The sequence below is a fragment of the Lagopus muta genome, chromosome 7 (genome assembly GCF_023343835.1).
Source record: "Lagopus muta isolate bLagMut1 chromosome 7, bLagMut1 primary, whole genome shotgun sequence".
Classification (NCBI taxonomy): Eukaryota; Metazoa; Chordata; class Aves; order Galliformes; family Phasianidae; genus Lagopus; species Lagopus muta.
In genome coordinates, this window is record NC_064439.1 from 49208910 (window position 1) to 49230522 (window position 21613).

General features: G+C 43.9%; 1 protein-coding gene across 9 annotated transcripts in view; it reads left to right on the forward strand.

The window, feature by feature from the left end:
- Nucleotides 1-1811: 1811 nt before the first annotated feature.
- Nucleotides 1812-21613, forward strand: part of CDK13 (cyclin dependent kinase 13) — a 72090-nt gene continuing 52288 nt past the window's right edge. For all 9 annotated transcript variants that reach the window (XM_048951240.1, XM_048951242.1, XM_048951243.1 and 6 more), the window contains exons 1-4: nt 1812-3105; nt 13758-14363; nt 20968-21138; nt 21450-21589. In XM_048951240.1, the coding sequence (XP_048807197.1) occupies nt 1898-3105; nt 13758-14363; nt 20968-21138; nt 21450-21589 (2125 nt within the window). In that variant the 5' untranslated portion in view covers nt 1812-1897. The remainder of the gene's footprint in view (nt 3106-13757; nt 14364-20967; nt 21139-21449; nt 21590-21613) is intronic.

Genomic DNA, 21613 nt, shown 5'->3' on the forward strand with positions numbered 1-21613 from the left:
TGTTATACAATTTCTTAATTCTGGTAAGCAGTTATTCAAGTTGCTCTGTGGAACAAAGCAGCAACAGACAGGATAACTGCTTGCATGAGATTCTCTGCACTATACAGATTTTGCTGTAAAACAAAGGATGTGGAGATGATAATCCTAAATCTGCCTTGTACTTCTTGTTCTTAAGTGATCAGGCTGAGGAAATACCTGGCCTGAATTGCTTTAGTAATACCACGCAGAAGGAGTTTCATTCCCTCAGACACGTGGCAAGTAGCTGGACTCTCCTCAAAGAACAGGCACTGACTGGATGTTTGCCTATGTTGTGCTTGAGTAGAGGAAAAGATTTGCTACCAATGGAATTAACACGTGAAATAATAATGTGTGAAAAATTTTAGTTGGGACAAATGATTTAGCTAGGTAGTAGAGAGCTTAGAGCTGCTTCTTAGTAGTTGTGGCCCAAGTCTTTGTATACGTACAGAGCTGAAGAAACTCATTTTCTAATACAACTCTCTTACCAACAGCTTCAATAACTCTCCTCTGCTGAGCTTCAGCTCCTCCTGGCTGAAATCTTATGTCTTTCAGTACGGGCATATGCACAGAACTAACTCACTTAATTCAATAACTACTCTTCTAAAGACATTATAAACCACAGCTGTTCATGCCTATGAGAAATACCTCCCCTGTAATGCCGGTATCCACCACAGCATCTCGCTTTAAAGTTCCCCAGAACTGCTGGAGCTTGACAGTGAAGCTTTTTAAATTCTTATGCTTTTGACATTTATTTCAACTCGCCAGAAGATAGCAGCACGGAGGGAAGAACGGAGGGAGGCGCATCCCTCAGACACCGCGTGCCCCATCACATCGCACCACGGCTTCAGCACAGAGCTCTCACTAAAAGCCCCTACAGAAACACGAACAGGCTTTGCGTCCTACCCTGCTCACACACGTTAACTGAACGGCGCAGGTACGGACCACGGGAAATCTCGAGGCCGAATCCAGCATCAGGATTTTTAAGCTTTCCAGCTGTATGTACTTTCCCCGTGGCAAACCGCCAGAGCAGCAGCGATGCACTCTGCCCTCAGAAGAAGCACCGCGCCGAAGCTGAAAGGACCCACATCCCTCCCTCGCGCCACCTTGCTCTCGCGAGAAGAAAAACCCCGCGAGAGCGCGGCGGTGGGAGGGATGAGGGCTCACGAGAGCCGGCCGGAGGAGAAGGGAAGGAAGATCTCGCGAGAGCGGGGCGGTGCGCCCGGCTCCGGGCATGCGGGTGAGGAAGGCGGCCTGGCGCGCGATTGGCGGGGCGCGGCTTCCTCTCGTCGCCGGCCTCGCGCATGCGCCGCGCTCCGCCGGGCCGTGTCCCCGGTGCGTGTGTATGCGTGTGTCAGCCGCGGGCAGCGCTCCCGGCCGGCGGCCACACGGCGCCCGAGAACCGCCGCGCAGGGTAAGCGGGCTCGGGGCCAGCGCAGGGCCGCGTGCCGCTCCGGACGCATCGCCGAGAGGCGGCCCGGCTTCGGCCTGACCCCGCCGCCCGGCCGGGGAGCGGGTGCGTGCGGGAGGAGGAGGAGGAGGCGGAGGCGGCGGCCCGCGGGCGGCCTAACCCCGCGCAGCGCGGTCCGGAGCCGGGCGAGGCCGCGGCGGCCCGGGATGGAGTGAGGCGGAGGAGGCCTCCCAGGAGACACTTCCGCGTTGCGGGAGGGCCCCGCCGCCCCGCCGGCCGGCCTGCGACCCGGCCCCGGGCTCCCATGTGAGGCGGGCGGCGGGCGGGCGCCGGCGGCAGCAGCGAGCTAGCGAGGCTCGGCGGGCGGCCCGGGGCGGGCGCGGCGCCGCGTCTCCATGGCGCCCTGAAGGCGGCGGCGGCGGCGGCGGAGTCCCTAGGCCGCGTCCTCGTCCTCGGCCGCGAGTGATCTCGATGCCGAGCACCTCGGAGGCGGCGGCCGGCGGGAGTGGGGGAAGCCGGGGCTGGGGGAGCGGCGGCGGCGCGGCGGCGGAGGCGGCCGCCGAGAAGAAGCGGCTGCATCACCGGAGACGGAAGCGCTTCGCGGCCCAGCCGCAGCCTCCCCCCCCGCCGCCGGCCCCGCACCCGCTGCTCTTCCCGCTCCTGCAGCCGCCCCTCCTGCAGCCCCCGCTCCTGCAGCCGCCGCTGCCGCCGCAGTCCCTGCTCTTCCTGGCGGCCACCGGCGCCTCCTCCTGCTGCGGGGACGGGGGGGAGCGAAAGCGGCCGCGGGGCAAGCGGCGCTCGGGATCCCGGCACAAGCGGCGGCGGGGCCGCGGCGGAGGCGGCGGCGGCGGCGGGACCCAGGAGGCGGAGAAGCGGCGCGGTAGCGGGGGGCTGAGCACGCTGGTGGAGGAGTACGACGACGTGAGCTCCCAGTCCGAGGGGCTGGTGGGCGGCGGCGCGGCCGGCGGCGGAGCGGGCAGCGGCGCGGGGAGCCCGGCCTCGTCCCCGGGCGGCGGCGGAGGCGGGAGTCAGCGGCTGCGGGGCGAGGCGGAGAGGAGTGGGCGATCCCGCCGGGAGCATCGCAGCGGCAGCGGCCGCTCAAAGGAGCGGCACCGGGAGCACCGGCGGCGGGGGGAGGAGAAGGCGCAGCAGGAGGGGGCGGCGGCGGGCCGCGGGGGGAGCGAGGCCGCCTCGTCCTCCTCCAAGTCCCGCAGCCGCCACAACCACGCCGGGGGCCAGGACCGGGAGGGACTCAAGAGCGGCGGCGGCGGCGACGGCCGCAGGAAGGGCTCCCTTGCTTCGCCCGGTAGCGGCAGGAAAGAGCGGGAGAGTAAAGCGCACCGCAGCCGGACTAAAGCGGCCAAAGAGCCGCCGTCGGCTTACAAGGACCCGCCGAAGGCCTACCGCGACGACAAGCCCGAGCCCAAGGCTTACCGGCGGCAGCGCTCGTCCCCCAGCCCTGGCCGAGACGACAGTCCACCGCTGCATCGCTCCTCGCAGAGCCTGCGGAGCCGCAAGTCGCTGAGCCCCGCGGGCGGCCGCTCGCCCCTCAGCCCCTACAGCCGCCGCCGATCCCCCAGCTACAGCCGGCACAGCTCCTACGAGCGCGGTGGAGATGTGTCGCCCAGCCCCTACAGCAGCTGGCGGCGGTCGCGGAGCCCCTACAGCCCCGTTATCCGGTGAGTGCGGGCTGCGGGAGGGGGGAAGAGAAGGGGGCGGTGGGTGGAGGAGAGGGTCCTGAACCGTGCGGGTCAGCAGGTGTCTGGTGACAAAAGCCCTGCTGCTGCTCCTGGGCTTAGAGAAAGGGGGTAAGTGGAGATCCTCCTGCCCAGGCCTGGGGAGAAAGGAGATGTGGGCAGCACTTCTCTCCTGCGGCTGTTTCATGTGTCAGGGAGGCCATGTAGCTGGCAAGAACACTTTCTAAATACTGAGGGCTCTGTACTTTTTCCAATGCGAATGACAGTGGAAATACTTCTCAGAGAACAAGTTTTCCGAAGGACCGGTTTGGGGTTTTAAATATTAAGAAATACGGGTATTCTCAGGTACATGCTTGTGTATTTTCTCTTCCAGGGTGCAGGTTGTATCAAATGTTCACCAGCATATTCATAATCTAAAAAGAAACCAAGCTGGTGGGTAATTCCTGTTGCTAGTATTTCTTGATTTAGGTTTTTTTTTTAGGGGTTTACACAAAGATTTAGTCTTTGTTTCACTAGGAGAAGAAGCCAGTGTCAAACTGTAGATAAACTGATTTCCCACTGTGTTATTCAGTGTGGGCTTGCAAATCATCCTCTTTGTGCAAACTTAGATTGCGAAGGTCAGTCTTGCTGTGACTTTGTGTTTTATGTAGAGAAGAAATGAGTGCTTTACCTCTATAATCACATGCGACCAACATCACAGCATTAAAGCATTTCAAAATATTTTCACGTACTGAAATCCACTTACTGAATTTGGAGCATTTAGTTAGCATGTACTTATCACTGAAGACTTGCATTTCTCATATTGGAATTGTACTCTTGCCACATTGTGTGTAAGTTTATTTCAATTCACATCTGAAGTTAGCTTTTTAAATGTATCGAGTGATATGTTGGCAAGTGTTTTGTTTGCACCGCGTTACCCGGAAGGTTGTCTGAGAACCGTTCTCTGATGTTTCTAATGAGCACCTTGTGTCAGCTACTGTTGAGGTGTCCAGTGAAGATGCTAAAGCCATTGCTGTGTTTTGGTGGCTGTTGGTAGGGCATCCTGTCTGAGGCGTGTGTCAAATGCTGTTGAAAGAGTGAAGTAACAGCACTATGCCCTAACGTATCCTGGGCAGGACAAAGGTGCCTTTGGAATGAAGCAGAAACAGAAAACCAATCATTTTAAGGTGCAGTTGTATGGAAAAGTTTTGTTAACAATAGATTGTTTCAAGCAGAAAGCACTGTGAGTGCTCAGAAAAGGAGCACGTTGTTGTTCTGTGAGAGCCTGTTCCAAGTAGTTAAGGATTCTTTTTTCAGGATGATTTGCGTAGTAGAATAGCAGGAACGTTTCTGGAATATCTTTATCTAAATGTTCTAGAAAAACAGTGTTTTCTGTCAATACTGATGTCTTGGAATGAGAAAGCTATTGATGATAGAGCTGTATGCAGTAGGCTTGTGCATATGAGCAGCTGTATTAGGCAGCTTAACAGTCGAGTTAGTTTGAGAACCTGCTGTATGTGCTGGCTGGTAGTAGAAGGTATAGGAGGTCCTGTATGATAGTTACAGGGGAGATCTGTAGGAGTGTTTTGTTTACTTGGTTCTGTTGGTATTGGGCCTGTGGTTTGAAGCATGACAGCTTGTTTCCTGATTCTTGTGTTGCCTTTCTTCTAAGTGTATAAATCTTACTTGAGTTGCAGGCCTGTTTCCAGGAGTTAGCTTTGTGACTTCATTCCTTCCTTCCTCCAGTTAAACTTCAATTTGCATCCTGTCTTTTATCTGCGCACAGATTAATTGTTATGTTAACTACTGCACGTGGTCAGATTTACTTGGGAGAGGCTGGAATGGCTGATTGGAAGAGGAGGTTGCTCTGCGGAGAAGATGAAGTTAGTCTGCTCAAACGTGGCATTAGTAATAATAATAAAAAAGACATTTTCACAGAAAAAGAAAGAAACTCAAGAAGAGTGAAGATAACCTTTGTTATATTTGCCTGCTGTGAAGAAATGCGAGTTGGTGTTTCTTCACTTCGTTATGTGCACTCTGGTTGTCAGGAAAGGTGGAAGACAGCTGTATTGCTGTGTTAGCCATTCAGAGCTGTCATGCTTGTTTTTGTTGCTTGACTGTATGATATTGTGCTCAATGTGCTGGAAACTGTTGCTGTGTTGTTTAGATATCAATATAGCACCCAAAGTCTGGATAGAATATAATGATTTCATGAAGGCAGCAGCTTCTTAGAGCACCTGTCTTCTTGATCCAGGTGATTTAAAAACGAAATTCTGGGGTTGCATATATCTATGATGTCAGAATAATAACAACTGTGTATGTTCCTTTGCATTCCAGTCTGTGAGTCTTTTTGTATTTCATGTATGAATCTTCAGCAGCGTTTTATTACTTATCTCTCTATTTTAGTATGTAGAAGGTGAGAAAGAAGTAATTCCAGCAAGGTTGGTCAGCTCCTGTCTGGAGTCCTGATTTTTTTTCGTCTGTATCTGAGCTGCTTAGGGAGGAAGTTCTGATAAACAGTAGGAGAGAAACAAGTGAAGTCAGCTTCACTCATACGAATTCCTGGTTTTCTCAAGCAGCAGTAACAGCATAATTATGTGAGTTGTGAATTACAGAAGTCGCTGACTAGTATCTCTCATTGTAGTTGCCTGGAGATTGCTTCTGCTCAGAAGCAAAGACAAAAATGCATGTTTTATGCTTGGAAAATTGTTTGAATGGTAGACTAATTGCTTTTGCCATTATAATTGCAGTAAACATTTATATTTTGTGCACACTGATTGCTTGAGCTATTTTCACTTGATGGAGAAAACTTCTTCACTTGCTGTTTGTGGATCTGCATTATGTTTCCTTGTACATTGTAACATGCACTTGTTCTTAAGTGCGTGCACACTTTTGGTAATGGGAATCCTTCCATGTTACAAAAAGCATGAGGAAGTTATTTCTCTACTGATAAATGGACTCTTATCTTTGTAGGACTTAGAAAATAATCAAAAAGAAACAAAATAAACAAAAAACTCAGCCCAAACCAAACAAAAATCCACCGTAAATGACAAAATAAGGAGAGCCTTTTTGGAAACGAGCTTAGGATGAAATTGTGGGGAGTGATGCTTTTCTTCATTTCAGTCAGATCATATGCTATGTGATCACACATTTAATTCGGTTAGCTGTATATATGAGTAATTGCATTTTCCAAATTTGGATACACCTACCCATCTGCCTGCATGGAAGTAAGTAGGTGGGGCACTACTAGCATAGTAATACGGCGTGGTGTGTGGATGTCGCTTATAGGAAAGGAAAAATATGCCATTTCTTTCCTTACTTGAACTCTGAAGCCATCCCTTTTTTTTTTCTGTGGTAGCTAATGTAGCACTGAGGCTCTGTGAAATACAGATCACTTCTGTGCAAAAGCAAAACAAGCACAGGGAAAATGGTAAAATATTTGTTGAGCGGGTAAGAGCAATTCTACTTCATGCAGAATCCATGGTTTCATACGCCATGTACAAAAAGCTTTGCAAGCAGTGATCTCAATGCTTTTGGATTTAAAGCGTTTTCAGATGTTTTTTCTTTTCTTTGGGGAAAGATTTTCTTTATAAAACTCTTGACTCTTGTTCAGTAAAACTGTATTTTGGGAAAAATTGGAAGTGAAGCTGTGTTTTTACTGTTGGAATAGCTATTTCTTCCAGCATGTTTGAGACTTGTTACCTGGCTGTGGATTTGACCTTTTGTGCGAAAGATGATTTGCTGATTTGCTTTTACCTTGATGATGTGCCTTTCAGTTTCCTTGTTGATCTGTTTTGTTTTGTTTTTCCTTATTGTGGGAATTATTTAAAAAATGAACCTTGTAATGTGTTTGTAATACAAAATTTGAGTTGGCATTGTTTTTTCCTGATTGATTTCTTTGTACGCAGGGTTTCCATCTGAGAACACAGGGCTATAAAGCAGATTTAAGAAACAAAACATGTTTAGAATTTTTCAATGTTCTTACACTTTATGTATTGCAAACCCTTTTACAGATTTCTGGTTTGAAATGGTTAAGCAAGTTATGTAGTCTTTGTGTACAAAGCAGAATAAGATGTTGGTTGCAGGGCTGCTTAGAATATAAGGCTGAACTAAGAGCTTGAGAAAATAAAGAGATGTAAGATATTAAGGGGGAGCACCAATACTGTTAGGTGGAGAAGAGAAGGCTGCAAGGAGAGCTCATTGTGGCCTTCCAGTGCTTGAAGGGAGTGGATAAACAGAAGGGAACGGCTGTTTGTGAGGGTGGATGGTGATAGGACAAGGGGAATGGTTTTAAAGTGAGACAGGGGAGGTTTAGGTTGGATATGAGGAGAAGTTTTTCACCCAGAGGGTGGTGAGGCACTGGAACAGGTTGCCCAAGGAGGCTGTGGATGCCCCATCCCTGCAGGCACTCAAGGCCAGGCTGGATGTGGCTCTGGGCAGCCTGGGCTGCTGGTTGGTGACCTGCACACAGCAGGGGGTTGGAACAGGATGAGCGTTTTGGTCCTTTGCAACCCAGGCCATTCTATGATTTGCCTGCTGTTGCAACATGAAATAGCTGTACTACCAGCTGTAATGTTTTGTCGAGGAGGTTTATGTTACTGAATGATTATAAATGTCTTGGAAGATGTGTGGTGAAGTCAACTCATTAAATTTAGGTTTCCCCTCTCGAATACACCTTACTGTGAACTGGAAGATGGCAGTGCCTGCTCCTTAATGCAGCCCACTGGTTGTTGATGGCAGATCTTGGCTGCAGAGGGTGTTTTAGCCCGGTTTGGCTCTATTTGCCTTCTCGGTATTCAGCTCTATATTCTGATGAATCCCTTTGTGTTCTGTCTTGTTTAAAACTATAGGACATAAGGCAAGAATCAGTTTCATTGTTTCACTGTATAGGCCTAATATGTTTGGGTAAAGTATTGCTTGTGCTTAGGTAACACGTCTGGCTGCTGGCGCGTTTCATGTAGCCTACGCAGTTAAGAAGAAGAGAGGCTTTCAAGTTTACAAACAGGAGAAGATAGCACGTGGCTGTTCTGATTTGTTAATAAAATGTAGTTCTTTTTTTGATAAATACGTGAGAGTGGAATGGGGAACAAAGAAATCCAGATCCAAAGAAATGTAACACTGTGTTTAATTGCTAGAAAGAGGAACGTTGTGACAGTTTCAAAACTTGCAACTAATAACACTTAGATATTTTGGGTGTTTTTATACAGTGAACAAGCGGGTTGTGTTGAGCAACAACTGTTTTTTTTCTTGGTGGAAGAGAAGCCTCCTTTCTTTTTGTCTTCTGAGATACAGAGGAAAGCAGTGCCAAGTTCTGCTTTGGGGATGAATTCCTTACTAGTGCTTTCTTCCTTTGTTTTGTTACATACACCTATTCTCTATATGATTTTTAGGTAACGTCTTGAAAATTTCTTTCTGGTTTCATATTTTAGCTAGACATAATATTATGCAATTACTGCAATTTTCCCTCTGCAGCTAATGAGGTTGTGCTCCTAGTCTCCTTTGTTGCTGTCTCCAGGGGAAGAAAAAAGCAGCTGTATGTAAAGAACTTCTTTTAATGCAGGGTAGTCCTACTGTTACTTATAGTTTTTAGGCAAATCAGTTTTCTTTTCTTTTTTTTCCTCTGTATATAAGAAACACCAAAACGTGTAGATAGTTCAGAAGTGGTTTTATGGGGGTGAGTTTGGCAGTTCCTCTCTCCAGGGATGTAGAGCTGTGTGGGGTGCATTCACAGTGCTTGTAGAAGGCTGCTGATGGATAAGCACAACACAAGTACCTGTAAATGGGACAAAATTTAGGGGTGCTCTGCCAGCAGATGCTGGTGCTTTCACTGGCTGGGTTAGCTATGACCCTTACCTTCAGTTTGGTTCCTAATCTCTGCAGATTTGGGTGAGAAAATCTGGGTTGCTTTGTTGGGTTTGTTGGTTGTTTGCAACACAATTCCTAGTCTTCATAGCCACTGTCCTTTTGTTCTTGGTTACCATGTTAAAAACAAACCGTGCTAACTAACAACGAAATAATTGGTGGCAAATGTCAGATGAGACGTTTGATATATGCATGTTTGTATGCTTGTGTGTTTAAGTCCGGTGGAATATACAGAGAATACTGTGTAGTTCAGGTGCATCTCCTGCTGTCTTCCCAAGGTCCCAGCCAAATGTTAGTGTCTTGTTAAAACGGCAGGCAGTAGCTATGGTGTGAGCCTGGTGCTGTGGTGCTGGGGCTTTGTCATTTATTTGAAACAAGTGTTAGCTCTGAACAGCATGAGTGGACTGGCCCTGTGTGTAGGGTGGCATTTCACCATTCTCAGAGTTCTGTGTGAGCTTGTGAGAGAAAGCTTGTAAATATCCATAGCTTTGTTTTTGTGGCATTTAATAGGTGGGAACTTTTATGTAAGTTTTGTCTAGACTGGGAGGTTTTCTTGGGACTTTGGAACTAATGCTGATGAAAGAAAATGGTAGTTAAATATTTGAAAAGATCACTGAACTTAGGGAAACAGCACTTTTGTTATGGACTCAGGTCACACTGAAATTAATGCCTCCTATTTATTTCTGTGAAAACCACAACAGATACAAAGAGCACAGCAACGCTTGATAGAACACAGTAGAACAAATTCTTAGCTATAAAACACTATTTTTCAGTGTAGTCACCATCATTAGTCAGTTTGCACAGATCAGCTGATTGAAATGCTCTTCATCTCATGGTGTAACAGCTGTGCATGGCAGAATGAGTTTTGTCTTTCACTTTGCCATTACCATTGCTGAAAGACGCTGCTTACCGCCTCACTGTGTTCAGATCTGCTGTGTGGTCCCCATAAATGTTCAGCAAGAGTCAATGAATGTCAGTGGATGCTTTTTTTTTCCACATGGGGAAGTTCAGTGACACACCTTTGCTTCCACGTCAGATACCATTTGGTCAGACTGTCCCTCTGCTGCCATTGTTGCACTACAACAAAATGGAACACAGTAGTGGTGGGGAGGTTCAGTCACTACTGCCATACAATCAGCATCTGCCTCTGATGTCATGGGCCAGCACCATAAAGTAGGAGGCATTACTTTCAGAGCAGCTCTTGTAACTTGAATTACTAGTGCTCTGACGGAGCTGTCTTTTACTTGTGGTACGTTCTGTTCAGCTGAAGGTATTTGTGTTTCCTGTAACTCTTGCCTGGTGGACAAGGTACAGCAAGATGTTGTGACAAAGGTCTTTGGGATGCCAGTGGAAGAGTTGGTTTATTATTAGCCTGGGAATGCATTCTGTAATGCAACTTGAACATCTCTTGCTGATATAAATAATGAGAAACTCAGATTAAACTAGTGTACTCAGCTTGTTGCATAACCATAGTTTTGATCTGATACTGAGGGCTGCGTGATACAGTGGAACCGAATCCTGAATGTTTGAGTGCCAGTGTTTCTGCTCCTTTCCCTATGGCTATAGTTCTGACATGACACAGTTATGCCATTTGAGGTGTCATACCTGGGCAGGGGAACTTAGTGGGTGTTTGTTGTTGGTGGTGGTTTTTCTGACTTGTGTGAGCAGCTTTCAGAGTTTGTGTAAATCCTTGTTCACATTCTCAGCTCTTTGCTGGTGTTGATTAAAATATGCACCTCAAGCCACTGTCGATGCTTAGCTTGCTTATGTGTCTCTTTTTGAAGGCAGTATATAGATTTACTGGCTCTTCCTCAGCAAAGTGTTGGTAGCTGACCAGATGAGTGTTTCTGGTTAGTATGATTCAAACAGATTTTCTCATTTCATCCTTGGTAGTGATATGAATGAACTTATTTTATTTTGAGCTAATGAACTGGAACAGCCTTGTGATCAGACATGCAATCTCAGGAACTGTAGTGTTTTAAGCTGCTGTTTTCAAGTGAATGTGGAATTCAACCTGTTCCTTTTGTTGACACAGATTTCTTTCTTCATGTTGGGCACCTTTCTAAATAAAATAACAAAAAGCACAGAAATTGTACCTAGGAAAGAAAAAGGCTTTATACCCTAAGACGTGTTTTATGGTTAAAAATTGAATACAACCGAGGCTTGCAGATTGCAGTGGGTTCTTTGAGGGTGGGAATGGTGTTGTACAGGTAATGGAGCAAGTTAGAGATCCAGGAATGAGGTGTGCAAGCAGGTGTTTTCCTAGGCAGGTCAGTGACATTCTGGCAAATGATGCATCAGTGTGAGGGGTCAGTTTAGGACTCATAATGCTTATTAGCTTGTACTTGATGCTGGAGACATGGAATTATACTGATTCTATTTCCAGTGCAGATCTGCAGGCAGGATCCCTCCTTGAGATATCTCCTCAGAAAGGGAGATAAATGTGACAAGTGCTCTGGCCTTGCAGTCTGTAATGTGTTTTATTGTCTGCATAATCTCAGCCCCTTCTTATCATGACTTGTTGTTACAGAACTTCACCTATTTTTTTTTAATTTCTTTTTTTTTTTTTTTTTTTTACCAGTTTGGGGAAAAAATTAAAAATAATAATAAAAAAAAAAAAATTAGAAAATGTTTTAAGTCCAAAATACAGGATGGAATTAGTTGGACCTTCAAAGTGACAATGAGAAGAATAACTACGGTGGCATTTCATAGTGGAGCAGAAATGCACTTCCAGGGGATTTTTTCTGAATAATACTGTTTTCATTTGGCTTTTGGTGGACATAGACATTAATATCTCTTCACCAAATTGTGATTTAACTGACAAGACTCAAGTAGTGATTTAGTATTAGGGGGCAGAGGGGAAGCAAAGTAATCAGTTACTCCAAATCCAAGTGCTACTTAGTGCATTCTTTCGCTAAAATCATTTTTCTTCCTTCTTTTTACTAACCCCCAAATTGAAATTGTAGTTGAAAATTCACAAAATTGAATTCTCCATGTTTTACTTTCATTTCTTTTCATTTTACTTTAGTCTTATTACTTCGTAGTACTTCATAGTTACTTTGCAGTTGTGCACCACCAGAAAATCCTGGTGGTGAGATGGTAAGATGCCTTCTTGGCACAGATTTTTACTGTGTTTATTTCCGGGCTTTGTCTTCTCATGAGATTTGAACTTTTAATGGTCTCTCGTAGCCATTTGATTCAATAACAGTTTTACCTGCTGAATGTGAAGCTTGTGATGCAGTATTCAATGTGTTCACCTACACGTTGGTTTGGAGTCTCCTGCATAATCTTGATTGGTTTGATGTCCTTATGTTGTTCTAGAAAGGAAAGTCTATTTTTAATAATGCAGGAAAAACGTGTGTACATGTGGGAAGTAACAAATACTGCCCATAACATAATAATGGTTTTATTCTGCATTAAGTATTTCTTCAGTTGAAGGATTGTTATGTGATTTAAGTTGATAATTAAACCTGCATTGATTATTTTTGAAATTAAATTTGACACAGTGGCCATTAGGCCTGACCACAATGATTGTGATTGGCTTTATTTTTATTTGCCCTAAACTTTGGGAAACCTCTACACGTTGATGTGATCTTTTGAACTGTGAAGTTTCTAGCTCCCCAGACAGTTCATTATTTTCACTACTGGATACATTTTACATTGTCTAGCTCATGGATTTTTTTTTGTTGACTTAATTTCATTCTCCCCTGCAAGTGATGTGCCCAGGAAAAATAGATTTCTTCCAGTCCTGAATCAGGATAATACTTGTAAATATTGTGAATCTCTGCTATTTTTAGTATTGTCTGAAGAATTAAATTTTAGATGTTTGTTGTGGCAATAGACTTCACTAGTTGTTCTCATGCCCTGTGTCTCAGTTTCTTTCGTTTGTTTTTTAATGAAGAATTGAATCAAAATTACTAGGAAATGAATGAACAATTTCATTAGATTGTATTTCTGTACAGCTGAAGTTTGCTTCTTAATTGTTAAGGTTCTTTCCCTCCTTCCCTGCCTGCATTCTGGTTTGTTTCCTTGCTAAGATTTTGTAGACAACTTCGATATTTTTTTTCCCTCTGTCTTATAGGCGTTTTTATCTGGTGTGAATGTGGCATATTGCTACTTGTAGGTAATCAATTACCTTCAGTAGGTAAATAAATACAGAGTACATTATTTCTGGAGAGGCAGGGGGAATGTACCTTTAAATTTTGGGAAAGGAAAGCTAAGGCTTATTGTTTTTTAGCTAGCAACATTGCAACCTTTAGCATTCCGGTTGCTTTTTAACATTTTTTATGGCAGTTGTAAAAGTGAAACAATTTGTTTTTTTACAGTTCAGTGTTGTGTTTAGATGCTTCTTGTGATGCTACAACGTGAATTTCATTATGCTAAATTCTGGTTGTGTAGGCAGCTGAATTTTTCTGTAATACTGCAGATACTACATGCGTTGACACACGAAACATAGCATCAAGTTTTCTTTAAAGGAGAATTACCATTTCTGAAAGGAGAATACCATTTCTGGTATGCAGTGAGGAAGCACATTTGTCCTATGGGTGCATACAGTTGTATTTTGCAGTGCCTTACTGGGAGAAGCTGTATTTAAGAAAGCTTTAATGTCTTCTAACAACCTGTTTAGATGTAGAATCTTGATTATTGTGTATTCCAAATAATTGTGGCAGGGCGCTGCCTTTTCTGTTTTGTGGCTTTTCTTATTCTATAAACATGGTGAGAATGGTTGGTTTAAAAGAGAGTGAAACTGCACAACTTTTTACCTGAGTAAATATTTACTGTTTTTGAAACAGACGGTCAGCAAAATCTCGAAGCAGAAGTCCATATTCATCAAGGCACTCAAGATCTCGTAGCAGACACAGGTTGTCCAGGTCGAGAAGTCGTCATTCAAGTATTTCTCCTAGCACATTGACTCTGAAGAGTAGCCTGGCTGCTGAGCTGAACAAAAACAAAAAAGCAAGAGCAGCTGAGGCAGCAAAAGCCAGTGCAAAAGCTTCCAACACTTCAACGCCAACGAAGGGAAACACTGACACTGCTGCAAGCGCACCTCAATTGAACAATGTAAAGGACCTGAAGAAAGTAAAAATTGAGCATACACCTTCTCCTACGAGCAGCGTAAATGTGAAGAATGACAAGGCAAAAGCAAAGGTCTCACTTCCAGAAACTAAAGGAGAAAATAATCTGATCGCAGACAAAAATACTAAACAGAAAGCTACAGCGGTAAAAGAGGACAAAGCAACTGTTGTAAAACAGCAACCGGTCACTGTAAAAGAGAAAACCAAACCGAGCACACCGAGCGTAGTAACAAAGGAGAAGGAGAAAATTGTTGCACTACCAGCCTCCACACTGCCACCCTTGCCTTTGCCTCCCACGCTGCCTGAAGATAACGAAACTGATAGGTGAGTTGTGATGTAAATTTGCTTTTTGGGGATTGTCTCTTGGTTTTATTTATTTATTTCTTCTTTGGAAAACTAATGGTAACCAAGGCATGTCCAGCCTGTGGGCTGCATGCTACCTGGCACAGCTCACAATGCAGCTTACCCGCTGCTGCTGCACTCAGCCTGCCTAGGCCAGCTGTCACTCAGCACCAACAAAACATTGGTGTGCTCTTAATTCTATCTGGCCTGAAAGCAAGGCACAAGAAGGATGCAGTACAGGGTTAACTCAAGTTACAGCAAGTAGTTGTATGCAGTTTGATACACCGGCTAAACACTATTCTGTGAACAGCAGAATATATGCAGCTATCCTTTCTGTTATGATAAGGGAATTTGAAAATAAATTTCAAGGTTGCTAAAAAAATAATAATTATCGTTTCTTTGGTACACCTGCAACTTCATTTGCAATCAGTATAAGTATGTGACCTGCAGCTTTTCAGATGAAAATGTGGGGAGTTGCATTCGGAGATTAAACTGAAAAATTTCATCATGTGTCTCTACTGAACTTTTATAAGCCCTGTTTTAGCAAGGGAGCAGTACCCCTCACTTCATGGTCACACCTTGTTCATCTGATTGCTTTTCATTTGTGAACAACTGTTTTCAAGGATAAAGCACATGAATAATAAAACTTCATCAAAAATGTTTGACGAGCACCTTGAGAACTCACTGAGAGCTGCAGCCACTGCCACCAAACCAGACTGAGGCATTAATTTCACAAAAACGAGGCCCAATATCCCACTAGTTTATGGTTTTGTTCCTTTCCTTTTTTGTTTTAACAAAAGATGTATGTATACATGCTAACTATATTGTATATTTTATGGAGGCTGCTCCATAAGTAGTGCTTCCTAATTTATTATGTTGGCCCACAATGTCAGAGGCAGATGTTGGTATGACAGAGTAGGGATTGAAGCTTCCTGCCAATATTCCATTACATTTTGTTGCCCTGTGAGGAATGGCATTAGTGGGGCAGTCTGACCAAGTCTGGCATGAAGTTTGCCTGAAGCACAGGCATCGTTGAATTCATCCACATGGGGAAAAAATGGCAACCACTTGCATTCATCAACTCTTGCTGAACGTTTATGGAAACCTAACAGTAAATGTGAGCACGGTGAGGTGGTGGTGAGTGGTGTGTTTCAGCAGTGGCGACAGCAACAGTGGGTTACCTCCACTGGTGCAGGTGTTTATAAACTTGATATGCAGGCTCTTGTTCATCACTGATGAATATACATTGCTAATGGTGGTGAATATATTGAACAGTAGTGTTTTGTAGCTGAGAATTTGTTCTATCATATGCTGTATCTGTGCTTATTGTATCGATTGTAGTTTCCATGGAAATAAATAGGAGGCGTTACTTTCAGAGCAGCCTACATATATGTGGCCCAAGACAATTCCTCTTCACTCAGTGTGACCAAGGCAAGTCAAAAGGTTGAATGCCGTCTTTGCTAGATCAGGAGCACCCATGGGGTTAGTCTATTTGCTAGATCAGGCTGATGTAATTTGTTCTTGCTCCTTGGTTGCTTAAGGTGGTGATTACGAGTAAACCGAAGGGGAATGCAATGTTAAAAGTAATTTATCTGAGATGTATTGTAAAAGGAATTTTTCAATAAAGTACACTAAAGAGATTACTTAAAATTGCAGACGGATAAGAATTTTGGGGATAATGCACATATGTAATTTTCAAGATCTCGAGTTCATTGCAAATGTAGGCATAGTTCTGGGGAAAAGATTAATTCAGTAACAGTATCTGAAAATCTTTCAGTAAGTTGGAATTTGACTTTAATTTTTATAGATCTGTTGTTTTCAGTTAATTCATTTTGCAGATCACTATTATTTTAAGTATGTGTAACTGAGGTGTGATGTTCATAACTTTAAATCTGTGCTGACTTTTGAAGTGCTAAAGATTGGTCTGTAGCAAGGAAACTTGGGTCTGTACCCGAAGTGTAATCTGAATTTAGGCTGTGCTAAGTTTCTTTTCGGTCCAAACAGAATACTTGCTGTGATATGAATTGGAAAATGACGCTACTGAGCTGTCACTTATTATTTTTCTTTTGGTTTTGGTAGTGTGAGAAAAGTTGCTTTTGGTGTTACTCTTATTACTGGTCTTTTGCTATTCGAGGGATCAACTTCTCACAAGTAAAACCAAATTTCTTAGTACTGAATTAATAACTGATTTAGGTGTGATTTATCTTTGTAAGAAATAAAAACCCTACAAGAGAAATTCGAAACCTTTTAAACATTCATGTATTTTGTATCTGTGAAAGTAATGTTTTCTCTTGCACTTGGAAAATTGTACTATTTAATTAGTGCAAGTTGTTACAACTAGTGGTGTAAATGTTTCTATTAGCGATTCAATGCAGTGTTACGTGTAAGAGCACACAGGGCTTGGTGAGTCAATATTACTTAATGAGATGGTAGATTTCTTTTTTAGCAGTAAAAGAGAATGTTCAGCACTCTAGCAAATGCCATTCCAGTTATCCAGAATCACACCTGTGTGGTGAATGTACAGTTGCATTTGACTTTGACAGAGCCATCCTCCATGGGTAAACAGGATTACTGACACTTATTTGAGGGATATCCACTGTTTTAACAGGCTTTGTTTGCAGGGTTAAATGTGATAACATGATATGTGATTCTATCCTGAAGCTGTCTCATCACTTCTCATTATGAGTATTTTTTATTTAATGTCTGTTTTAAGTATACCTAAACAGTTCTATTAGCACTGGGCTCATTTCCTTAAAAAACAAACAAACAAACAAAAAACAACCAAACAACAAAACAAAAGACAAAACAAACCCCAACGTAATACATGCAAACAAACTGCATCAGAAAGATTAGTGACAGGAAATAGAATGTCTTTTATGCTTCACTTTCTTTCACTTTTGGGATGCGATCGTAATCATTCTGATGTGAAGTCTGTAACAAGTCAGGTTAAACCATGAGTCATTAGAGGAAAATGATCTGTGATTTTTGGGAGGAAGAAGGACCAAGGTTCAGATGTATTCAGTTGCTGTAGGAAATTTTGCCAACTCAGAAAGCTTGGTACTGCGCAGAACTTGCTTACTCCTAATGTAGTGTCAGTTGACGTTCAGTAGGAATCTGGTAAAACCACAAACAAGCACCGTAAAGAAATAGTGCTGCTGGGAAACTAATGACAAGGTTAGCTGAAAGAGAAGACTGTTCTGGTAGCCAGCAGTGTGTGATTTAGCAAACCTGAAAAGTGGCTGCTCTTGGCTGCCTCTGTTTTCACATACTGCTTTTGAAACTTGTTTCAGAACTTCTCATATATTGTACTTCCACTAATACTGAAAGTTTGAGGGCGAAATTGTGAGAGAAATGCAAATACTTGAACTTCAAAATTGAGGTCTTCATTATGATAACTACTTGTTGTGTTCATGCTAACATGAACAGAACGATGAGGGCAGTACATGCTACCTCGAGGTGCCTCTTTTGAATTGTGGCAGTGGCAGCTTCATAGGTGGTCTAAGATTCTTGAGGGTTCTGATTTTGTAGTGAAGGGACAGGCATAGTGAAAATGCTGGAATGCTTTATTAAATGTATAAAATTTGCTGATTGCAATGAATTTATGAACGAACATGTGCATTCTCCATGATGGAAGCTAGCAAGGTCTTTCCATTTATAGAAGTTCCTACTTTATCTGTGCAACTGGGTAGATAGAAAGTTGCAGGGAAAACACCTTTCCAGAAGAGTTTTTTTGAGAGGGATGTTGAGAATGGAACAGTGATGATTTTTGCAGATGTCGCTACCTTGGCAAATGTACACTCAGAGCATGACAAAAGATTTTCTTTATGCAATGATGGAAGAAACTTGATGAGAGAGTACTATCTGAGAGTCCTATCAGGAAGAAAGCCATGTCATTATTTAAGCAACAATCATGGGTTTACTTGTTATATTATATCTGCCAAAATGCAGCTGAAGGAAGAAGTTGGACAAAACAGAACCATGAGTTTAAAACAAAAATTATCTTGCAGGAAGGATTGCATGTTCAGAATTTACCCACTAGACTGTGAAGAGCATCTCTAGAACAAAAATACATTGCTGTGTATTCTGGGGGTTCTTCTCAAGACAGACTGTCACTGTCCCCTAAAAAGAAAAGTTAATAATTTAAAATAATAAATAAAAATGCCAGTTACCCATGCCAGAAGAAATCAATTTTCCACTTGATTTGTATTCTGATAACTAGAAACACATGGAAACTGGAGTGTGTCTGCAAATCTGTGAGTTTGGAATCTGCAAGTAGCATGGTATGGACTGCCTTTCAGTGCTTTGCAGTAGCTGTAGCCATGAAGTTAGTTTTCTCTGAAGATCAAAACTGAAGTGAATTAGATTAGTATAATCTTTTATACGTGGTGTCAGACTACAGATGTAAGTGCTATACTTGTGGTATCTGGCAGCACCTGAGCTCTAAATAATACTAGTCTCGGCCCTAAGTGTTTGGGGGGGGGAAAGAAGGGAGGAAGAGGAGTAGTTTAGATGAATGGCAGAAGCCTAAACTGAAGCCCAGGTAGGTTTGTTCTGGCTGGTAAGGCTTGCTATCGTAGAGTTATAGAATTCCTCAGGTTGGAAAAGACCTTAATGATGATCAAGTCCAACCACAGCCCAGCTATACTGCGCTAACTTTAACAACCCTCTGCTAAATCATGTCCATGAGCACTGCGTACAAACAGTTCTTAAACACACCCAGGGATGGTGACTCAACCACCTTCATGGGGAGCCTATTCCAGTGCTTAACAGCCCTTTCTGTAAAGAAGTTTCTCCTGAGATCCAACCTAAACTGGTGCAACTTGAGGCCATTTGCCCTCATCCAGTCAACTGTCACCAGTGAGAAGAGGCCAACCCCACTAAGCACCTTTCAGATATTTGAAGAGAGCAATAAAGTCTCCCCTCAGCCTCCTCTTCCCCAGACTGAACAGCCCCAGTTCCTTCAGTCTCTCCTCATAGGCCATATTCTCCAAGCCTTTCCCCAGCCTTGCTGCCCTTCTTTGCACCTGCTCCAGCACCTCCATGTCCTTTCTGTGCTGAGGTGCCCAAAACTGAACACAGCACTCGAGGTGAGGCCTCACCAGTGCCGAGTACAGGACAGGATGATTTCTGTTGTCCTGCTCACCACAGCACTCCTGATCCAAGCCAGGATGCCATTGGCCTTCTTGGCCACCTGGGCACACTGCTGGCTCATGTTCAGCCCACTGTCCATCACTACACCAAGGTCCCTTTCCATCAGGTAGCTTTCCAGCCACTCCTCCCCAAGCCTGCAGGGTTGCCTGGGGTTGTTGTGACCAAAATGCAGGACCCGACACTTTTCCCTATTGAAACCCATACAGTAACCTCGGCCCATCGATGCAGTCTGTCCAGGTCCCTCTGCAGTGCCTTTCTCCCCTCTGGCAGATCAGCTCTTCCTCCCGACTTGGTGTTGGCTGCAAACTTACTGAGGGTGCACTCAATCCCTCATCAAGATGGTTAATAAAGATGTTAAATAGAAACGGCCCCAGTACCGAGCCCTGGGGGGCACTGCTTGTGACTGATTGCCAACTGGATTTAACTCCACTGACCACAGCTCTTTGGGCCCGGCCATCCAGCCAGTGTTTCACCCAGCAGAGCGTACGCCCCTCCAAACCGTGGGCAGCCAGCTTCTCCACAAGGATGCTGTGGGGGGACAGTGTGAAAGGTTTTTACCAAAGTCCAGGTAGACCACGCTGACAGCCTTGCCTTCATCCACTAAGCGGGTCACCTTGTCATAGGACGAAACCAGGTTTGTCAAACAGGATCTACCATTTATGAACCCATGCTGACTGGGCCTGATCCCCTGGTTGACCTTTAATTGATCCACGATGGCTCCTGTTACAATTGGAAAGATGCAGTGGAAAGGCAATAGAGGAGTGCAGCAGGAAAGGGGCTAGCATGGATGGAATGTTCTTACAAAGGACGAGTGCTCGCAAACCTGTGAAGATCAAGGGGCGCAGGAAAGACTCCATGAGTGAGGGATCTCCAATCAGAGATCTTTCCACAGGACAGTCAGCCCTTAAGTGGGATCTAAGAGAGGTGGAGCCAGGTTCCACCCCTTCTGGTTGCAAGCTGAATTGCCTTCACCTGTGTTCCCATGGCTGATGGGAGTTCCTTCCTGAGGTGTTCATTCAGTGGTTTAGGCCGTGACTCAACAGTTACCTACAGCTCCCGAGATTATCTGTTCCATATCCTTCCTGGCACCAAGATGAGACTGATAGGTCTGTAGCTAGCAGGATCATCTTTATGGCCCCTTTTTGAAGATGGGCAATGTCATACATTGTCATCCAGCGTCAGCTTTTGTCAGAAATACGATGTCTTACCATCTGATCTTATTTTCTGTAGAATTTTGATAATCAGCTGTGCATTGGTCTGAGCTGTTTGCAACTCATTTGTAAAGCTTAAATTGAGTTTCTGTCAATTCTGGGAGCAATATTAGTGTATCAGCAGCTTAGAATGTACTAACAACAACAACAAAAAGAATTCCAGTAAGTTTTTTTTTGTTTTAATACCTGTGTTCAATGTCCGAGCAAAATTGTTTCTTTTTTAGTAACTTGAGAGAAAATATTACAGTGAAGTCAGTTAAAGAAACAGAGAAGAAACTTCGCCATCTGCTTGCAGACTTGCCACTTCCACCTGAGTTGCCGGGAGGAGCTGAGTTAGGCAAAAGTCCTGAAGAAAAGAAACCAACAGTTCAGTTACACAGCAAGAGGAGACCAAAGTATGTTTATTACTTTTTTTTTTTTTTTTTTAATTTATTTTAAAGTCTGTCATGGGAGCAGAAGTGAGAATAGTTTCCTAAAAACGTATTGTGTTTGAAGTATTTCTGCTTTTTTGTAACAGCTTCCTTCATACTGCATAGTCTTAAATCAGACTGCATCGTTTGTAGTAGTAGCTGCTGGTTAGTGGTAGTAAGGTTGTTATCTAATAAAGTCTCATGAATATTTAGTGTTGAATTACTTTAAGATGATCCTTGTATATGTTAGCTGCATTCTTAAAAGAGCTGTATTCTTTAAAATCCTTGTTTTCTAGAATATGTGGACCACGTCATGGTGAAACAAAAGAAAAAGAAATAGACTGGGGAAAACGCTGTGTGGATAAATTTGATATCATTGGTATTATTGGTGAAGGCACTTATGGACAAGTTTACAAAGCTAGGGATAAAGACACAGGTAGGTTACATAAAGTGAACTTAC